This window comes from Drosophila kikkawai, chromosome X (genome assembly GCF_030179895.1).
Source record: "Drosophila kikkawai strain 14028-0561.14 chromosome X, DkikHiC1v2, whole genome shotgun sequence".
Taxonomy (NCBI): Eukaryota; Metazoa; Arthropoda; class Insecta; order Diptera; family Drosophilidae; genus Drosophila; species Drosophila kikkawai.
In genome coordinates this window covers 12865938-12884022 of record NC_091733.1, presented here as the reverse complement: position 1 = coordinate 12884022, position 18085 = coordinate 12865938, and the positions used below count along the sequence as shown (strand labels likewise).

Genomic DNA, 18085 nt, shown 5'->3' with positions numbered 1-18085 from the left:
AACTTTTATCGCTTAGAACAAAACACACTGAGGACAATTGGATTACCTGCGATCGTGTGTCTTTGTCTCGTGCCTTTCCCATAACTATATATACTTATATATATAAAAACACTATTTTTTTTAAACGAAACACCCACCTAAAAATATATATATATTTTTAAAACAATTTTTTTTCGAACCCAACAAAACTTGTGATGTGTTAAGAGCACAAAAAGTTATAAGAACAAAACAAAAACAAAAACTGAAGTTGCCCAAAGGAAATTGTTTTCCTTCTTTTTTTTTTTTAAACCAAAACCAAAATGTACAACAAAATGCTGTCGATCAGTGAGGATCATGGATTCCGTTCGCTGAGCCGTAAGTAATATTAAATAAAGTGTATAAAAAACCGAATCTACACTTAGATGGAAAGACAATTTAATATAAAAAATCCTCAAGAAAGTCTATTAGAACTCTCAACAAATGAAAAATTTCCTAATAGTCTGGCTTAAGATTTTCCAATAAGCAATTGCTCAAAGGTTTTTCCTCAAAAAAGAAGACATTTATCTTCCAGGGAGATAACCGCAGCATTTTCTGGGAATTACCCAGAAATTCTTACCACAGGAAGAGCCTCTACTTGGCCTGTTTTTGTTGGTGGAGCGAGGTGACTCTTTAATCATTTGCCGTTGTCGTTGGTTCTGTCCCCCAAATAGATACAAAAAATACAACGAAAAAATACAACAAAAAATACAAAAAAAGGGCAAATTTTTGATAAGCAACTTGTACTGGGAAAAAAAATAGGCAATAAGCCAACGCCCGCACCCATAGACATATATCTACTATATACAACGAGAGGGAGGGGTAGCGGCGACAGGCCTACAACCTACTTACCAACCTATATAGATCGCAGCTATATTTACATATGTCCGTTGACTTTTCGGGAAATAAAACAAACTCCAAGCCACACAAACACACGCACACCACAAGCCATACACCTTGCTCACAATATAAATACAAATACAAATATTTTAGCGACAAAAAAACAAAACGGAAAGGTACAATTACCAGAGTAAAACTTACAGGCGGCCACATGTCTTATCAAAAGAAATGCGGAATGGGAAACAACAATGGGAACATTTCATTGGCTCTGGACAAATATAGTATAGAGGGAGAGAGGTATTTGGTCCACCTTAAGACTTCAAAAGGCTGTGAGACTCCTTAAACGAAAAGTACAGTTGAACCAATACTATTTATATTTATATATATTTATATTTATTAATATTTTGTAAGGTCAACAAGTTTTAAAAGAAATAAAGAAAATTAAAATATTTAAATAATTCTAAAACAAATAATAAACTCAAGTCTTGAGCTAAACCGGAAGTACAGTTAAGCTTTCTGTCAAATATTTAACTATTTCCTTAAATGTCAGAATTCCTTTCCTTAAATTGTGTTTCAATGGCTCTCATTCTTAGTCTACTTCAAATTATCAGTAGCTGTTAGCTTTCTGTAAAAAATGCTATCGTTGGCTTGAATAATTCATAATTCATCTTCTCTATAGTTTTAAAGCTTTTATAAACAGCAAATCCAAATTTAAACTAAACCAAATTGCTCTATTTTATGAAGATTTTATTGTTTTCTGTTATATTTTTTTCTGTAGTTGTTGTTGTTCTTCTGTTGTTCCCATTTCCTTTGGGCTTATCAGTCGCCGTGTGTGTCCAGCTTTAACACACAGCGGCACACACACACGTGGACTATATGTTAATGCCCGATTCCAGGCCGCGACCATATTTGCATATGGCTCATTCACTCACAACCTGGCTGGTCCGTCCGTCTACGGGTCTCTCCGCTCCTCCTCCTCCTCCTCCTCCTCCACGGCTCCACTCCGGTTCGATGGTTCTCCAGTTATCCAGTTCTCCGGTCTACGGCCTCTGGTCTGCGGTCTCTGGGTTCCAGTTCCAGTTTTCCAGTTTGTGTGTTTGCTCATTTGTTTGTCCAGATATCCAGCCGAGCCGCCGCCGCTGCCGCCGCCATATGCGGGTGTTATCAGCGCTAGCTTTTGGCTAACCGACGCTCCACAACTCCTGGTGGTTCCATGCTGCTCCCTCCTGGCTCTATTGGGGGACAGTAGGCAAATAAAACCAAATTTTGTATGCTAAAACACTTTGCAAAGGCGAAGGTGGTGATAACACAGAGAGAGGGGGCGGGGTGGTGGTAGAAGGGGGGAGGTGGAGTTCACCCACACACAACAGGAATCATTGTGATATATATATATATATATATATATAAAGATATATCGCACCGCTGTGTTTGTTATAGTTTCAGCTGCTAAACACCTTTCCATGTGGCCATATCTGTGTGTACTCGTGCCGTGCCCCAAGGGTATATAGTATATCTTGGGTATTGTGAGAGGTTATATAAAATTGGATATAGGGATCTGTTCAATAAAAAGTAGCACAATAGTTTATGCCTTATTTCTTTTAAAAACATACAAATCAAGAAAATTCAAACATATTTAGCAGAGTTATAGTTGGGTTATAAAATATCATAAGCTAAGATCTCAGGACCTGTTTAATTTAGAGTAATTAAATTTCACCAGATAGTTTAGACATTATTTCTTAATTCACATACCAAAAATCAAAACAATTCATTTATTTTTAGCATTGTTATATCAGATTAATAGGTATTTCCTAGTCGTTAGGTGACTCGTTCCCTCTCGTATCTGTGTGTAATTTGTTTAAACAAATTAAGTCGGGGGGGCTCCAGTTGATTTTTTGAGTTTTTCAGCTGCTGACGTCGCTTTGTCACTGTCAGGCAGCCAAAACCGAGAACTATGCCAGTATTGGTGGTGCTGGACTCACAGTTACTCGCTCGCCCCCGCAGACTGTTATCGCCAGAGTCACAAAAAGAATTTCGAATTTGTTTAACCTTTTTTTTCGGTTTGTTTTTTTTGTCGCCGTTAAAGTTTTTAATGAGTTGGCCAAAAAAAAATAAATAAATAAAAAAAGCAACGGTTGTTGCCTTTAAATATTTACTCAGCATTTTTCGGGGCATTCGTTATTAATATTTTCTTTTGTGTGTTTTTTTTTATTTAATAAGCCGTCAATGAAGTAGAGCAATTGAATTCCTTGTTTAATTTTAATTTATTAATTTTTTAATTCTAAAAAATTACCTGTTTCCCTTAAGCTTTTCCGTGGCTGAATTTCGCCTGTTCTGAGAGTCCTTAAAGGGCGCTTAAGTTTCCCTATTCAACCCTCCACCCCAACCTATATTTTGGTCCAGTTTTTCCTGGCTGACGCCATTTTTCATTCGGGTACGAGCACCTAAAAACAGGACGACCATGTGGCGGCTGCTGCCTTTCTGCCTGGTTTTTATGGCCGCCCCCCCAAACCGTAACCTTTTGGCCATAAAACCGAATCCTTCGGGTGTGCGTGTGTGTGTGTGCGCCAGGATGGGGGCATAAATTAGCACAATCAACGTATTGTTTTCGGCTTGCCACGCCCTCCCCACGAAAAACAGTCAATAACACGAGAACGTTATAAATAACAAAAGTACAAGAGGGAGAAAAGGACCAAGACTTTCCCCCCCACTCGCTTTCATATTTTCCTTGTGTCCTGATAATTTGCGCAAAACTTCTATTAATATGTTAATTCTTAATTGTCCTACACAGATATATGTATGTATGTTTGTAGTACTAGCCAGATATATATAGAACCAGATATATATATATATTAATAGCCGGAGGCTTGCATTAAATGGCCAGGAGGGCTTTCGGAGCTCGTAAATATTTGAGTTAAGCTGCGCGGTTAACAAATCGACGCACTTCAATTTATTTTCCCCAGAGCCGAACAGCAGCAGCTGCTGAATTAATTACGCATATCCTGGCCAAAAGGGGGAGGGGCCTCGGATCAAGTATATATATATGCCAATGACATCACACTAGGCCATAAATATGGAACAACTTGCAAGGGTCTTCATTAAGGAAAAAGAAATGCAAGTCTGGGGAGATGTATTTTTATATTAAGATTTTATTTGTGGAAATAGAAAGTATTTAGAGGTTGAGTTTAATGTAAGAGAGGTTAAATTATATAAATTATATTAAATAAAATAAATAGAGATTAAAGAGAGGTTTAGAAAATTATAAATTAAGCTTAAAGATCTCTTGTTGTTTTTTTTTCTAGAAGATTCTCTTCTCTAAATAAATATTAAATATTATTTATAAACAAACACCCAATATATTAACTCTTATATATTTAATCGCCTCAATCCCATTCGATTTGCCTGAACAAAAAAAGGGGTTAATGCAATTTATGACTGACTTCAGCTGGCATTCTTTTATGAAATCTATTTGGCAAGGACTCTGTTGACACTTGTCAGGCGACTCTGACACGTTTGACAGTTTCACAACACACACACACTACCGAATCCTGGCACCCTTTCACCTTTTTTCTCGGCCAGCCAGCCAGCCAGACAGCTGCTGCTGCTGCTGCTGCTTAACCCCCCTCCCACACACACAAATTAACCCTCTTCAGCTGGCGCAATATTGTGCATGCTGTCAATAAGTTTTCTCTTTATAAATATAAATAAGGACCCAACTTGCAGTCTGTCTTTCTGCTAATCTGCCGGGCAAACATCTAATCTAATCGCTTAGGCAAATATCGGGCAACGCCCCCCGTTTCATACGCTTGGCCACGCCTCTGAAACAGAAACAGAAACAAAAACAAAAAAGAAGAACAGGTAATAGCCAAAGGTGAGTTGCCTGGGCTCTTACCTGCTTTTTGGGCCTGGCCAATTGCCGTGACTGGCCAATCAATAAATACCACAATAATCAGTTGGAAAATGGGCGAAAAAAAAATAACAGAAAACATATTCTTTTTACAGAAAAAAAAGAAGGAAAACTAGGGGAAAATTGAAGCGAAAATTGAGCGTGGCCACCCAGGCAATCAGCAGAAATTACGGCAACATCGTGTTCATATGTGTGTCACCCCAGAAGCAGGACAATCAATTGATAAAAAAAGAAAAGGAGGAGGAGGAGGGAAAAGGCAGGGGAAAGGCAGAGAAAAGCAGGGAAAGCAGCGGTCACGGACAAGGGAAAAGTCAGAGGGAGGAGGCGGAGGAGGAGGAGGATATCCCCGCTTAGGGCGCATTAGTTATTGTTTGGACCCGGGCAAACCGCAAATTGCTCAAACTGCCCTCCGGAATGGACACAAAAAAAAAAAAAAAGAGAACAAAAAAAAAATAACACCCACAGAAATAATAAAAAAAGGACAAGTGGCAAAGCGACAGGGAGTCAATAATTCATAGATCTATTTCCTAATTGACAACTGTGTGTGTGCCGCCTGTCCTGTAATTGAGGATGATGTCCTCGACGAAAGTCTGGCAATTGAGGGATAAAAAATGGTCTATAGGCTGTAGCTTTAAATTGATGTAATAAACATTAGATTTCAAGGGGAAAATAATATTAAATGCACAATAAATTAATAAATAAATTGTTAAAAGTTAAAGAAAATTAAAAAGCAAAGCTTCAATACTTTTTCTACTAAATAAAGTCTTTTTAATATCACAAAAATGAAATAAAATTAAATTTTTCCATTTAAAAATATAATTGCCTATTTTTGGGCAGTTTTTAAGGCGATTTCAAATTGTTTTCATTCCTTAATTTTTACAAGACCACCTTTTTATATTTATTTAAAATTATATAGAGTTACATATAGAGTTATAGAGAGACATCCTAGCAAATAAAACTAAAAATAAATAAAAAAGTGGATTGAGCAAAGATAAAAGTTGATAAACTCCCCTGCTTGACCGAAAAAAAAAACAAAATAAAAACTTGTGCATTTTCGATTTCAACTTTTTTGTGTGCCTGCGTGTGTCCTGCGGCTATGATGTCCTTCCGTTCTCCATGGACTACCCGATATATATTCATATATTTATATACATGTCGTTGGATATTTCCACCACCCACCCACCTCCTTTTGGTCAATCAAGTCCTGTCGATGGGAATATCGGGGAAAACAAAAGTTGAACTGCCTTCGGGGCTTACAAGTTGCTCTCATAGTTCGTGGTCCTTCCCGCACAGGATCTACACCATATAACAGGTTGGCTGATAAGTCCCCGGTCTGACACATAGATGACGTCGCTAGTATTGAATGCATATTATTTTTATATAGTACTAACCTTTAAATGATTCGTCTCAAAATTTGACGTCTGTCAGTCAATTAGTTTGTGAGATAGAGCGTCTTTTGTGAAGCAACTTTTGTTATTGTGAAAAAATTTGAAAAAAAGGAATGTCGTGTTTTGATAAAATACTGTTTTCTGAAGGGAAAAAATACAGTGGAAGCGAAAACTTGGCTTGATAATAAGTTTCCGGAGTCTGCCGTAGGGAAATCAACAATAATTGATTGGTATGCAAAATTCAATCGTGGTGAAATGAGCACGGAGGACGGTGAACGCAGTGGGCGCCCGAAAGAGGTGGTTACCGTCGAAAACATCAAAAAAATCCACAAAATGATTTTGAATGACCGTAAAATAAAGTTGATCGAGATAGCATAGGCCTTAAAGTATCAAAGGAACGTGTTGGTCATATCATTCATCAACATTTGGATATGCGGAAGCTCTGTGCAAAATGGGTGCCGCGCGAGCTCACATTTGACCAAAAACAACCGTGCCACAAGTCATTGACAACGATGGCAAAAATTCATGAATTGGGCTTCGAATTGCTTCCACACCCACCGTATTCTCCAGATCTGGCCCCCAGCGACTTTTTCTTTTTCTCAGACCTCAAAAGGATGCCCGCAGGGAAAAAATTTGGCTGCAATGAAGAGGTGATCGCCGAAACTGAGGCCTATTTTGAGGCAAAACCGAAGGAGTACTACCAAAATGGTATCAAAAAATTGGAAGGTCTTTATAATCGTTGTATCGCTCTTGAAGGGAACTATGTTAAATAATAATAACGAATTTTGACAAAAAAATGTGTTTTTCTTTGTTAGACCGGGGACTTATCAGCCAACCTGTTATTTATTCATGTATATTTGTATATTTGTATATTTTCGCCTGGTGTTGCTAATTTCTGGGCCAGAGATAAGCCATGACAACCGCAGCCCAGCCGAACGCCCCGAATTAATTGCAGAGAATGTGTGCTGCTACTGGAATTTATGGTCATGGGAGGAGGGAAAATCCAAATCCGAATCCGAATCGGAATCGGAATCAATCCACCACCACCAGAAAATCCTTGCCACATATGCAAATAAACCAGGGGTTGGGGGGTTCCACGATTTTTATTGTTTTGTGTTACCCGGCAAATAAATTAAAGTGCATGGAGATTGGCATTCGGCTTCGAGGCTTTCTCGGTTATCGGTTTTTCGGGTTTCTCTGTGTATATATATTTGCTTATCTGGCCATATGTAAATACACTGTGCGAACAATTAATGAAGCGAAGGACAGGCCATAAAAATGTGACAAGGAGCCGCACGGATTCAATTCCGCGAATACTTTTAGCGGGGGGGGGCGGGGAAATGAAGCCGAAATTGATGGGGTCCCCCATAAAAGTGGCCCAGAATTGAGAGCCTGCGAATTAGATGGTGTAGAAAAGGGAACTAAATAAATCAGGGAATCCCCCATTAGCGGTTCTTAAAAGCTAGGGAATAGCATAGCCTACTCTTGGGCAGCTGGGAAAGGGATTTAAAATCTCTTTATTTGATTCTAGCAAGGAAATTTTGTCTGAGATGTATCTTAATACGTTTTTTAGATGTTTTTATTAATAAAAAAATATTATTTAAATTTTAAACCAGTAAAAAAGATTAAACAAGAACTCTCAAGACGAAATAAAATCTATTTTTTTTATTTTTACTAGGAAATATATATAAAAAATTAAAGATTTTCTATACAAAACCCTCTTACTAATCACAAAAACCCACCTTTTTCCACAGATTCCGACTCCACAGAGAACGATGCCGTGGCCACGCAGGACATCCTCACGTGCGGCGCCTGCCAGAAGGCTTTCGCCCTCTCGGACATTGTTAAGTTCATCCAGCACAAGGTGCTGCAGTGCAACAAGGAGAACTATGGCCAGTGCGCCACCCAGAATCCGCAAATGGATCGCGATGCGGAGGAGGGTCGCCCACTGAGTCTGGTCAATCGCCGGCCCTCGATTTCTGCCCCCATATCCGCCCGCAAGACCCTACCGGGTGGAGGAGCAGGAGCAGCAGGAGCAAATGCATCCGCGGCAGCGGCAGCCACGGCAGCGGCGGCAGCAGCAGCAGCGGCAGCAGCGGCGGCCAGCAGCACGGCCAGCGGTTCGAGGATACACACACCACCACCGAGTCCGGCGGATTTGCTGGCGGATGGAGCCAGCAGCACGCCCAAGCGGCTAGTAGATGGTAGGTCCTAACCCAAAAGAGTCCTTGGGGCTTGTAATAATATCAATTTGATTTATTTGATATTTTAGAAAACGACAATACCACGCCCAAGGACAGCGAAACGGCGGCCACCACCACCACCACCTTGGACTCGAATGCCGGTCCTGCGAGTCCAGCGGCCATCGAGCGTCAGTCCACCGGCGACATTAGCTGCGGCGAGGATCTTGACCAGGATCCAGCCAAGGTCAAGCAGGAGCCCTACGAGGAGCAGCAACGGCAGGAGCAGGCTCTCCTCGAGGAGCAGGAGGACGAGGAGATGGAGGAGGATGAGGAGGAGGAGGAGAAGCGCGAACAGTCGGCGGCCAAGCGGCCCAAAATGGAGCTGGTCGATGCCGAGGCCAACACAGTCCACACAGGTGAGTCCTTGCTTTGCTTTTCGACCCTCCCTCCTTCCACGCATTTTTGGGTGGCAAAATTAAAATTCCGCCCCGCAGTGGAAAAAATGTGTTTGATGTCAGGGCTATATGTGTGCATATATAGAATGCTGATCGGGCCGCGGGCCCTCGGCGATAAGCTGCAGCTGCATTATGAACCCCCTCTCCCGCACAAAACAAAAACAAAAAAAAAAGAAATCCAAAAACCAAAAACCGAAATCCGGGAAAAAAAATATGTAGAAAAAGCGCGGACACTGCGGGCATCAAGGACTTCAAAGCCCTGCTGATAAACTGCAGGAAGGACACTCGCTCGGACAGCGTGACAATCGAAGCCCCTGCTGCAGGACGACTGCTCTCCTGCTCTCTCTCTCTCTCTGGCCCTTTGACTTTGACATTTCAATGCGAAATGCTGATGAAAAGCCAAAGACAGCTATTAAAAAAAAAAAAAAAGGACGAAGCTGCATGCAGGAGGGCAACCAGGCAGGCAGGACAACAAAGCTCAGCTCCGAAGCTGCCCTCGAGGGTAATTTGAATGCCTCAAAAACAGCCAAGGAATGTCCTCTACAACAACAACAACAACAACAACAACAGCTACAAAAAAGGAGTGCAAAGCAAGAGGGCAAGGGGTAGGGGTAGGGGAAACAGGACCACTTGACTGGACAAAGGACCTCGCACTGGACTTGACACACGCACAAAAGCGCGCACACAGAACCAAAAGGACCAAAAGGACCAAAGGACCGAAGAGACCCTCGGTCAGTGGGAGAGATTTTTCTGCATGGAAAAAAGTACACACATTTCTTTTTGAAACTTGGACACGTGCCAGGCAGGGGGGAGGGAAGGGGCCTTTGAGGGGGGTTGTGCAGGAGGTGCCGGGTCAAAGGTCACTCAGGTAAACAGCGGCGAAGGTCGCGTGTCAACGCCAAAGCGATTGACTTGCAAACATATTCAGCATAGGCCTTAAAAGTCCTTAAAATATACATAATGCAGCCTCCATCTATTAAAGCACAGAGAGAAAAGGGTACTTACAAATACTTGAACATTTAATTTTTATAAATCTAATAAGTAAGAAGGGGGACAAATATTTTAAAAGTAGTTTTACAATTATTTTAAAAAGGAAAGTTTAAGGAAATATTTTTTAAAAATATTTTTAAATAAATAAACATATTTGAAATTTATAAAACAAAACAAAATTTAATAAAAAGAACTTAAGAAAATAAGAAAAACATTAAGAACCGTTTGAAATTCATTGAAAGTTTAATTTGAAAAAGGATATAAAATTAATTTGAAAAAGGATTTTGGAGAAAAATTATTTAAAAATATAAAATAAAATAAAAGCTATTAAAATGAACAACAAAACATGCATTAAATAATTTTAAATTAATTTAACAAAAATCATTAAAACCCATTTAAATCCCAAAGTAAGCCAGAAGAGAATTTTCAAAATTTTCGCTCAGTGTTAGGGGCAGGGGGTAAGGGTTAAACAGCTACACATACGCGGCGCGACCAGGCCAATTTAACCCTTGAACTTTTGCGCTTTTGACACGAACAAGAAGACAACAAAAGTCACTGACAAAAAAAAAAAGAAAATAACAACAACAAAAAAGTTGTTTGACTCTGACAATGCCTCTCAACTGACAAGTCGCAGATACAGATACAGATACAGATACAAATGCAGATACAGATACAAATACTGGAAACAAATACAGATGCAGATACATTTACAGATACAGATACAACGACGAAGTATCTGCGTTAATTACGCATTGTTTTCGCCGCTTTTTTTTCCCCCACTTTCGCCGCCTGTCGAACCCAACTCCCCGCCCCCCTTGCCGGCTCGACCCCCTCTCCCCCTCCTTGGCTCCTTTTCGGGCCAACAATGGCCATTTGGTAATTATAAATATGGAGCTGGTGGGCATGGCAACCCAGTCAGTCATCCGTCCGTCGGAATATACATTAAAAAAGCGAGCTGAACAACTGTCAACAAAATGGATATTTGTTGCAAAAGAATACATACATATCCTATATATCCTTGCGCCAGGACATGAACTTTTTCCCACCTGTCAGCGTGTGTTAATTATCCAAGTATATATATATATATATATATATTTCTTTTTTTTTTGTGGGACACAGCGTGTCGCGACCGCAGCGACAATGAAACACCATCAGAGCGTGCGGCATGAGTGGGTTACGGGTTAAGGGTTAAGGGCTAAGGGCTACGGCTTACAGGTTACGGGCTAAGGGTTACCGCAACTTTTGGCCATTCAATTATTGACTCATGCTGGCACTAAGCCAGCCCAGGCAGTCGCCGGCATCGCCGGAATGGTCGGTCGAATGGTCGAAATCAATGGCTAATGCCCTCGGCTCATGCAATTTCACGTTCAAGGATTAGATGCTCCCGGGTCCTTTGTGTAAAAGGCGGAAAAAAAAACGGAGAGAGAGAGAGGAGAAGGAACGGAGAGCTTAGAAGGGATTTTGCATGGAGCCAGCATCCTCGGGGTTGCTCTGCTGCAACAATTATCCCATTACAGGGCAACCCTTTTTTTTTTTTTTGCTTCTACTTTTATTTTTGTAGATTTATTTTCTCTGCAAGGACCACCCGCTGGCATTGTCCATACGCACTGTTGGCCCTGCTATACTGCACTTCCTGGCGGTCAATTTGGCATATCCGGTGCTAGAAGACATCCGGCCTTTGTCCTTGGGAAAAGCACAGAGAGAGAAAAGGGGGATAGGAAAGTAAGGGAAATGTAAAAGAAAGGTTCTAGGAAATGTAAGAAAAACAGGAATTTAAAAGAATTAAATGGGGATATATAAGGCCGAAAAATAAGTAAAATATCTGCCAAAATAATATTTATATATTATTTCTAATTTTTTTTTTATTTGTTTTTATTTTCTATTATTTAAAAATTTATTTAATTATTTATTTTGCACTTAATTGTATTCAAATAGAAGCAAAAAAAAACTGAATATTTCCGACAGCTGTTGTACAGAAATCAGTAGAACGTGCCAAACCCGCGTCCTGGCGCATCCTTTTTCATAGGCTTCCGATCCTTTCTGTTTGTTTTGTTGTATTTTTTTGTTCTCCCCTTTTTTCGGGTATTATTTTCCACATAATTATTAAGGCGAAGCGCGTGCGCATCGCGAGCTGCGATCCAAAAGGATAAATGCCTGATGTTTTTCGACAACTTTTACCTCTTTAGCTCGCATCTTTTTTATTGTTAACGAACCAGCAACCCTTCGGTTATCTGTCAGATTCATTTGCATTTCCTGCGGCATGCGGGCATCGAGCTACCCCGATCTCTAGCGATCTCTGGGCGATCCTTGATCCTGCCTGCCAAAAGGGTCGCGACGAAATCATGTTAAACACGGCTCACCTTTGACAGGAAGCTGAGGGAAGCGACACAGTGGAAGAAGCCTCCCTCGAAGCCATAAAAATATATATATTCCTTCGAAAAAAAAAAGGAAAAGTGTGGAGCGTGTCCGCCTCGCTTCCATTTTCCATTTATTTCGGATAATTTTCGGTTAAATTTTCATTTCGTGCGTTCGTTTCGTTTTTTAAAGCGTCATTTAAATGCAGAGAACGTCGTCATAGTCACGGGGGTAGTTCCTCTTTATCCTTGCGAGGCATTAACACCTTGTTGTCCTTGCTGGCGACATGTGGCCGAAGGAGCAACCTTCCTGCCATTCGCTTTCCATTTTTATTTATTATAAAAAGTAAAAAAAAAAAAAAAACAGAGAAAATATACTTGGCTATCTTCGAAAGTGTCCCGCACATTTTTCATAAATTTTCCAATTTTACATCTGTTGCTCAAGGGGTGGGGTGGGGGTGGACATGTGTCGCAGGACATGGGTGGTTGGCGGCTGCCATTTCCGCCATGGCAAATTAACAAATGTCGCGACAAAACCGCAACAACGCGGCCAGAAAACTAAAAAGGACACACATGTGTGTCCTGTGTGCCCTGTGTGCCCTGTGTGTGTGTATGTGTGTGCAGAGGGGGCAATATCCTTGGCAATATTGGCAATCTCCGTCCGCATGTAATGCGTGTCCTGGCGCATTTTGGCATGCCAACCGCTGCAAAATCAATAAATAAATAAATACTCGCCTCGTCCTGGCCTCATCCTGGCCTCGTCCTGGCTCCTAGCTAACACATCCTGTATGGCTGGCTCTGCCCCCCCCCCCCCCCCCCCCCCCCCACCCAGCTCATTAATAATTAATAACGAAATTGCCAGGCAACCTCTTTGCCGTTCGTATTTGGCCAGGAAAAAGCATTTAGTGGCCAAAATCAGTGATTAAAACCTTGATTTCCTTTCGTATTAAATGTGCAAATTTGTTTACAAAATAATTAAAGACGGCATTAAGCTTAATTTCTTATTAAACTAATATTTTATAAGGTTTTAAAGGGTTTACAAATTATTTTTAATCGAGAATAGTTTATAAAACATTTTATTATTTATATTTAAGAATGTTTTTAAAACGATAAATTACTAATTAAAGCCTCTTGTTTGTTGTTTTAATCTTTGCAGAGCCCAGCAACTACACCTGCTCCACCTGCAAGACCCGCTACACCTCCGCCTGGCGCCTCATCCAGCATGTCCAGCACTCGCACGGCGTCAAGATCTACGTGGAGAGTCCGGGCGGCAATGGCAATGGTGCCACCTTGACGGTGGCCACCCCGGCGGCTCTAAACAGCAGCGCTTTGGCTCTGGCCGCCGCAGCAGCAGCTGCTGCTGCCGCCGCCTCCGGCCTGGCGAGTCCACAGCCAGCCACGGCGATGAGTCCCAGTCCCAAGAGGAGCAGCCCGGCAGCAACTGGCATCCTCTCCAGCTCCGTGAGCTCCGCCTGCTCCAACTCGCTGGTAAATACCAGCGTTGGCAGCAACAACAGCAGCACCAACAGCATTGGATCGCCCCAGCATCAACAGCAGCAATTGCAGCTGCAGCAAGTGCAACAGCAGCAGCAGCAGGCGGCGCAGCAGCAGCAGCAGCAGCGCGTACAGCAACAGCAGCGTGAAAACCTGGCCTCGGCCATGGCCGCGGGAATGAGGCATCATCCGTTGCTGCCGCCACCAGAGGCCATGCATGCCAATCCCTTCCAGCTGTTGCGCATGCCGCTGCCCGGCAATGTAGTTCCTACGGTGGCCCCCCTCTTCGGGCGCCCCTCGCCCGCCGATCATTACCGAATGGAGCAGCTGGTGAGCGAGCAGTTCCGTCATCATGGCTTCAATCTGGCCGCCGCCGCGGCTGCTGCCCAGGCGCAGGCCTTCAATGGAGGTGTCCAAGTGCAGGAGCCGCGTCCGCCGTCGTCCAGCAGCAGTGGCAGTCAGCGTGGCTCAGTTCCCCCGGCTGCCCTACCTCCAGTGTCCCTCAGCTCCCAGCAGCAGCAGCAGCAGCAACAGCAGCAGCAACAAAGCGTGCAACAGCAATCACAGAACCTGCAGCAGCAACAATCCCAGCAGCAGCAGCAGCCGTCGCAGCAGCAGCAGCTCACACCCGGCCTGATGGGCGGCAGTGTGGCTGGAGCAGGAGCTGGAGCAGCTCCCGCTGGCGCCTCCCTGAAGCTGGAACCGCAGCAGATGGATTTTTACTCGCAGCGATTGCGTCAGCTTGCGGGCACAACAAGCCCTGGAGCTGGCAGCACTGTTAACTCGAGCTCGCCGAGTCCCCGACAGAAGCAATCGCCGCACTTTGCGAGCCCCTCGCCCGCCGCCGGCGCCGGCGCCCAGCAGCAGCCACTGGTGGGCCATCCCGCCCGGCCTCATTCCCTCACCCCGCCTGAGAAGATGGCATCCGGAGGAGCGGAAAATGGAGGCCTGGGCGGTTTAATCCTGGCCAGCACTCCACGCTCGGCCAGCACGCCGCCCTCGAAGACGAGCAACAACAACAACAGCGGCAGCCAGGAGCAGCAGCAGCAGCTCCTCCAGCCGGAGCACTGCTTTGCCTGCGATTACTGCGACAAAAAGTTCCGCTTCGAGAATAATCTGATCATCCACCAGCGGACGCACACTGGGGAGAAGCCCTACAAGTGCACCGCCTGCGACTTTGAGTGCTCCCACATCCAGAAGCTGATGAAGCACATGCGGGTCCATCGCAGTCCGGCCGATGAGCAGGACGATGGCAGCAACGATGGCGCCGATTCCCTGGAGACAAACGAGGCGGACAACGATGAGGATCCGATGCCGGATGAGTCCGAGGAGGAGATGGGCGACAATGACCCAGACAATGATCCCGACGGTGATCTCGATGGCGAGGAGGAGGACGAGGACGAGCTGGATGAGTGCGAGGATATGGACTACAAGGCGGAGGACCTCAGTGTCAGCAATCGTTTGGATGGCAAGAGCCAGAGTCCCAAGACGACCAGCTCGGGTGCCACCTCGCTGGTGGGTGAGCTTATGGATAAGTTTGGTCTGTCCAATATCGCCCAGTACAGTGAGGCCTACAAGCAGGCCCTGCAGGAGTCGGGACGCAAGGAGGCGGCCGCCGCTGCTGCAGCTGCCGCAGCTGCTGCCGCCGCCGCTGCTGCGGATAACAATAATCGCAGCGGTGGAGGTGCCGCTGCTGCGGATAAGCTCAATGGCCTGCCGGTGGCTGCCTTGAGATTGCGCGACGAGTTCGCCAAGAATTGCAACATGTTCCAGCAGGATGCCGCCGCCGCGGCGGCTGCTGGCGGTGCCCCATCGCAGGTGCCCCTCTTCAATCCCTTCCCCAATCCCTTCGAGCTGAGCAAACGCATGAAGATGGACGGCGGCGACTGGTGGGGCATGTCCCAGGCCCTGCATCGAAACGAGGCCGCTCTCTTCGAGAACCTCAAGCTGAAGCCGCTGGGCCTGGGCGGGGCAGCCAACTCGCTGATACAGGGACCGCTGCTCAAGAAGGAGAGCCGCCAGCGGAACGATACCTGCGAGTTCTGCGGCAAGGTCTTCAAGAACTGCTCCAATCTCACCGTTCACCGGCGGAGCCACACCGGCGAGAAGCCGTACAAGTGCGAGCTGTGCTCCTACGCCTGCGCCCAGAGCTCCAAGCTGACGCGACACATGAAGACGCACGGGCGGACGGGCAAGGATGTGTATCGCTGCCGGTTCTGCGATATGCCCTTCAGTGTGCCCTCAACGCTGGAGAAACACATGCGCAAGTGTGTGGTGAATCAGGGCAAGGCGGCAGCGGCTGCCAATGCTGTGGCTGCGGCCCAGGCGGCCCAGGCGGCGGCCCAGCAGCTCCAGGCAGCGGCAGCGGCCCAGGCGGTCCAGCAGCAGCAGCATGGACAGCAGCAGCAGCAGCAGCATGGTCAGCAGCAGCAGCAGCAACAGCAGCAGCAACTGTCGCCCATGGGCGTGGTGGGCTACCCTCCGCAGTTCAACCTTTCGCTGCCGGGCAGCGTGTCCGGTGATAATGACTCCAATGCCTCCTCCAGCATGACCGGCGTCCATCCCATAACGCTGAAGGAGGAGGCATGACTCTTTGGCGGCTTTCCCATGCCCCTGGCCCCGCCCTCGGGGCCGCTTCCTCCACCTCCTCCTGCCATGCAGCAGCAGCAGCCGCAGCAGCAGCAGCCGCCGACCAGTCGCAGTCGCATCATGTCGCGCATCTTCTAAAGATACAGCAGATATTCATGTATCCCTGGCAATAGGGATACGTGTGTATGTTAGGACCCCTGTACATAGGACTTTTTGTGAAAAAGTTTCGGCTCCAGCTCCAGCTCCAGCTCCTTCCAGGCGACAAACCACGACCAGAGGCATTTAATACCAAAGCAATAACCGTTATGTAATATAATTTTAAAACATTCAAAGCGTAATATTTTTTTTTTAACTAAAAACAACCCCCACAACACACACGCAAACGTAAACCTCCCTTAAACATTTTTTTTTTTTTCGCTTGTAATTTATATTAAAATATAGATATATATATAGTATATATATACCTATGTGTAGTAATAATCGGACACACGTTTTCCAGTGTATTTTCTAGCAAGTAATATAAAATTAAATATAAATGCAAAAAAAAAAACACAGAAAAAAATATTTAAAACCAGAAAATTCACACAAAAATAAGCAAAAATTATACTCTAATTAATATCTCTATATATATATATATACATAGATATATGATATATATGCGAATACGATGTATGTATATGTGGTTGCGAGTGAATAAGTGCGTATTTTGTTCATCGATGTACATTTTTTTTATAGAAAATCTAGAAATCTAGCCCTAAAGACGAACACTTGTAAAAATTCTCTACTTATGCGTAATATATATATAAATATATATATATATATCTTGACTCTCCCCCATTTCTTTTCCCCCTTATCAATTATTATTATTATTATTTCAATTTTTTTGCCTAGACATAATTCTATTATTAAATGTAATTTAAAAACGAGAAAAAACGAAAAATAATCAAATTTTTTTACATACATAAATAAATCGATATATATACATATTATATATAAATGTAAAACACAAATTTTTTTTAAACAATTTTAGTCCTAAGCTCGGCGAGAAAAAGAAACGCAAGAAAAATGAGTTAAAAAATTGGCATAAAAAAGAAATAAGAAGAAAACGAAGTAAGAGAGCTGCAAATTTGTACGTAAAACTTCAAAGTGAGAGGAGAAAACATAAAAGAATATACATAAAAGGAAGGATATAAGGGATATAAAGGATATAAAAGCAATTAAAAAGAGATAAATACCGAAACAACAACAACAAACAAAACTAGATTTAGAAGACTGAAGAACTGAGAACGAAAAAGAAATATAAATAATTAAAATAAACAAAAAAAAAAAGACAGAGGCAACCGAAAGAGACAGCAGAGGCACTGAGCGAAAAATCGGACCCTGAGAGAATGCGAGCATTTTTTTACTAAATTGTTTTTTTGCTGTTGATTTTCGTTATTTAATTGGAAACTTAAAACAAAAACTTAGAAAACAAAGAAGGGAACATTTTGATTAATGATTAAATATTTAATATTGTTTGTTTTTAGCAGAAAAATTACTCACATACATATATATATTGGACATTAGTTTAAACTTTGTTTGTTTCTTTTACTTTTTTTTTTTGTGGACACACATTCCCCTTTTACCCCCAAAAAAAAACCCACCAAAAAAATAAGAGGAAATCCCAATGACAATGCGATTTATCAGGAATTTCTATAAAATATTTTAATTCCAGCAAAATCGCATTGCCATTGGCGATTTATAGTCCGATTATCAAGGAAGTTTTACCGTGCATAATTTGTACTAAATTTAAGCGAAATATATACATATATGTGTTTCAGAAACCCCGACACACATACACACACACACACACACACCCTATATACTATATATG

At 43.3% G+C, this 18085-nt stretch overlaps 1 protein-coding gene across 3 annotated transcripts in view; it reads left to right on the top strand.

Moving 5' to 3' along the window:
- Cph (BCL11 transcription factor chronophage) overlaps positions 1-16602 on the top strand; it is a 50046-nt gene extending 33444 nt beyond the window's left edge. For 2 of the 3 annotated variants that reach the window (XM_017173734.3, XM_070288588.1), the window contains 3 exons: positions 7902-8351; positions 8420-8746; positions 13286-16602. In XM_017173734.3, coding sequence (XP_017029223.1) covers positions 7902-8351; positions 8420-8746; positions 13286-16212 — 3704 coding nt within the window. In that variant the 3' untranslated portion in view covers positions 16213-16602. Of the gene's footprint in view, positions 1-299; positions 355-7901; positions 8352-8419; positions 8747-13285 lie in introns of those variants that run through there. The other variant, XM_017173733.3, reaches the window with a different exon arrangement.
- The last annotated feature ends 1483 nt before the right edge of the window (positions 16603-18085 follow it).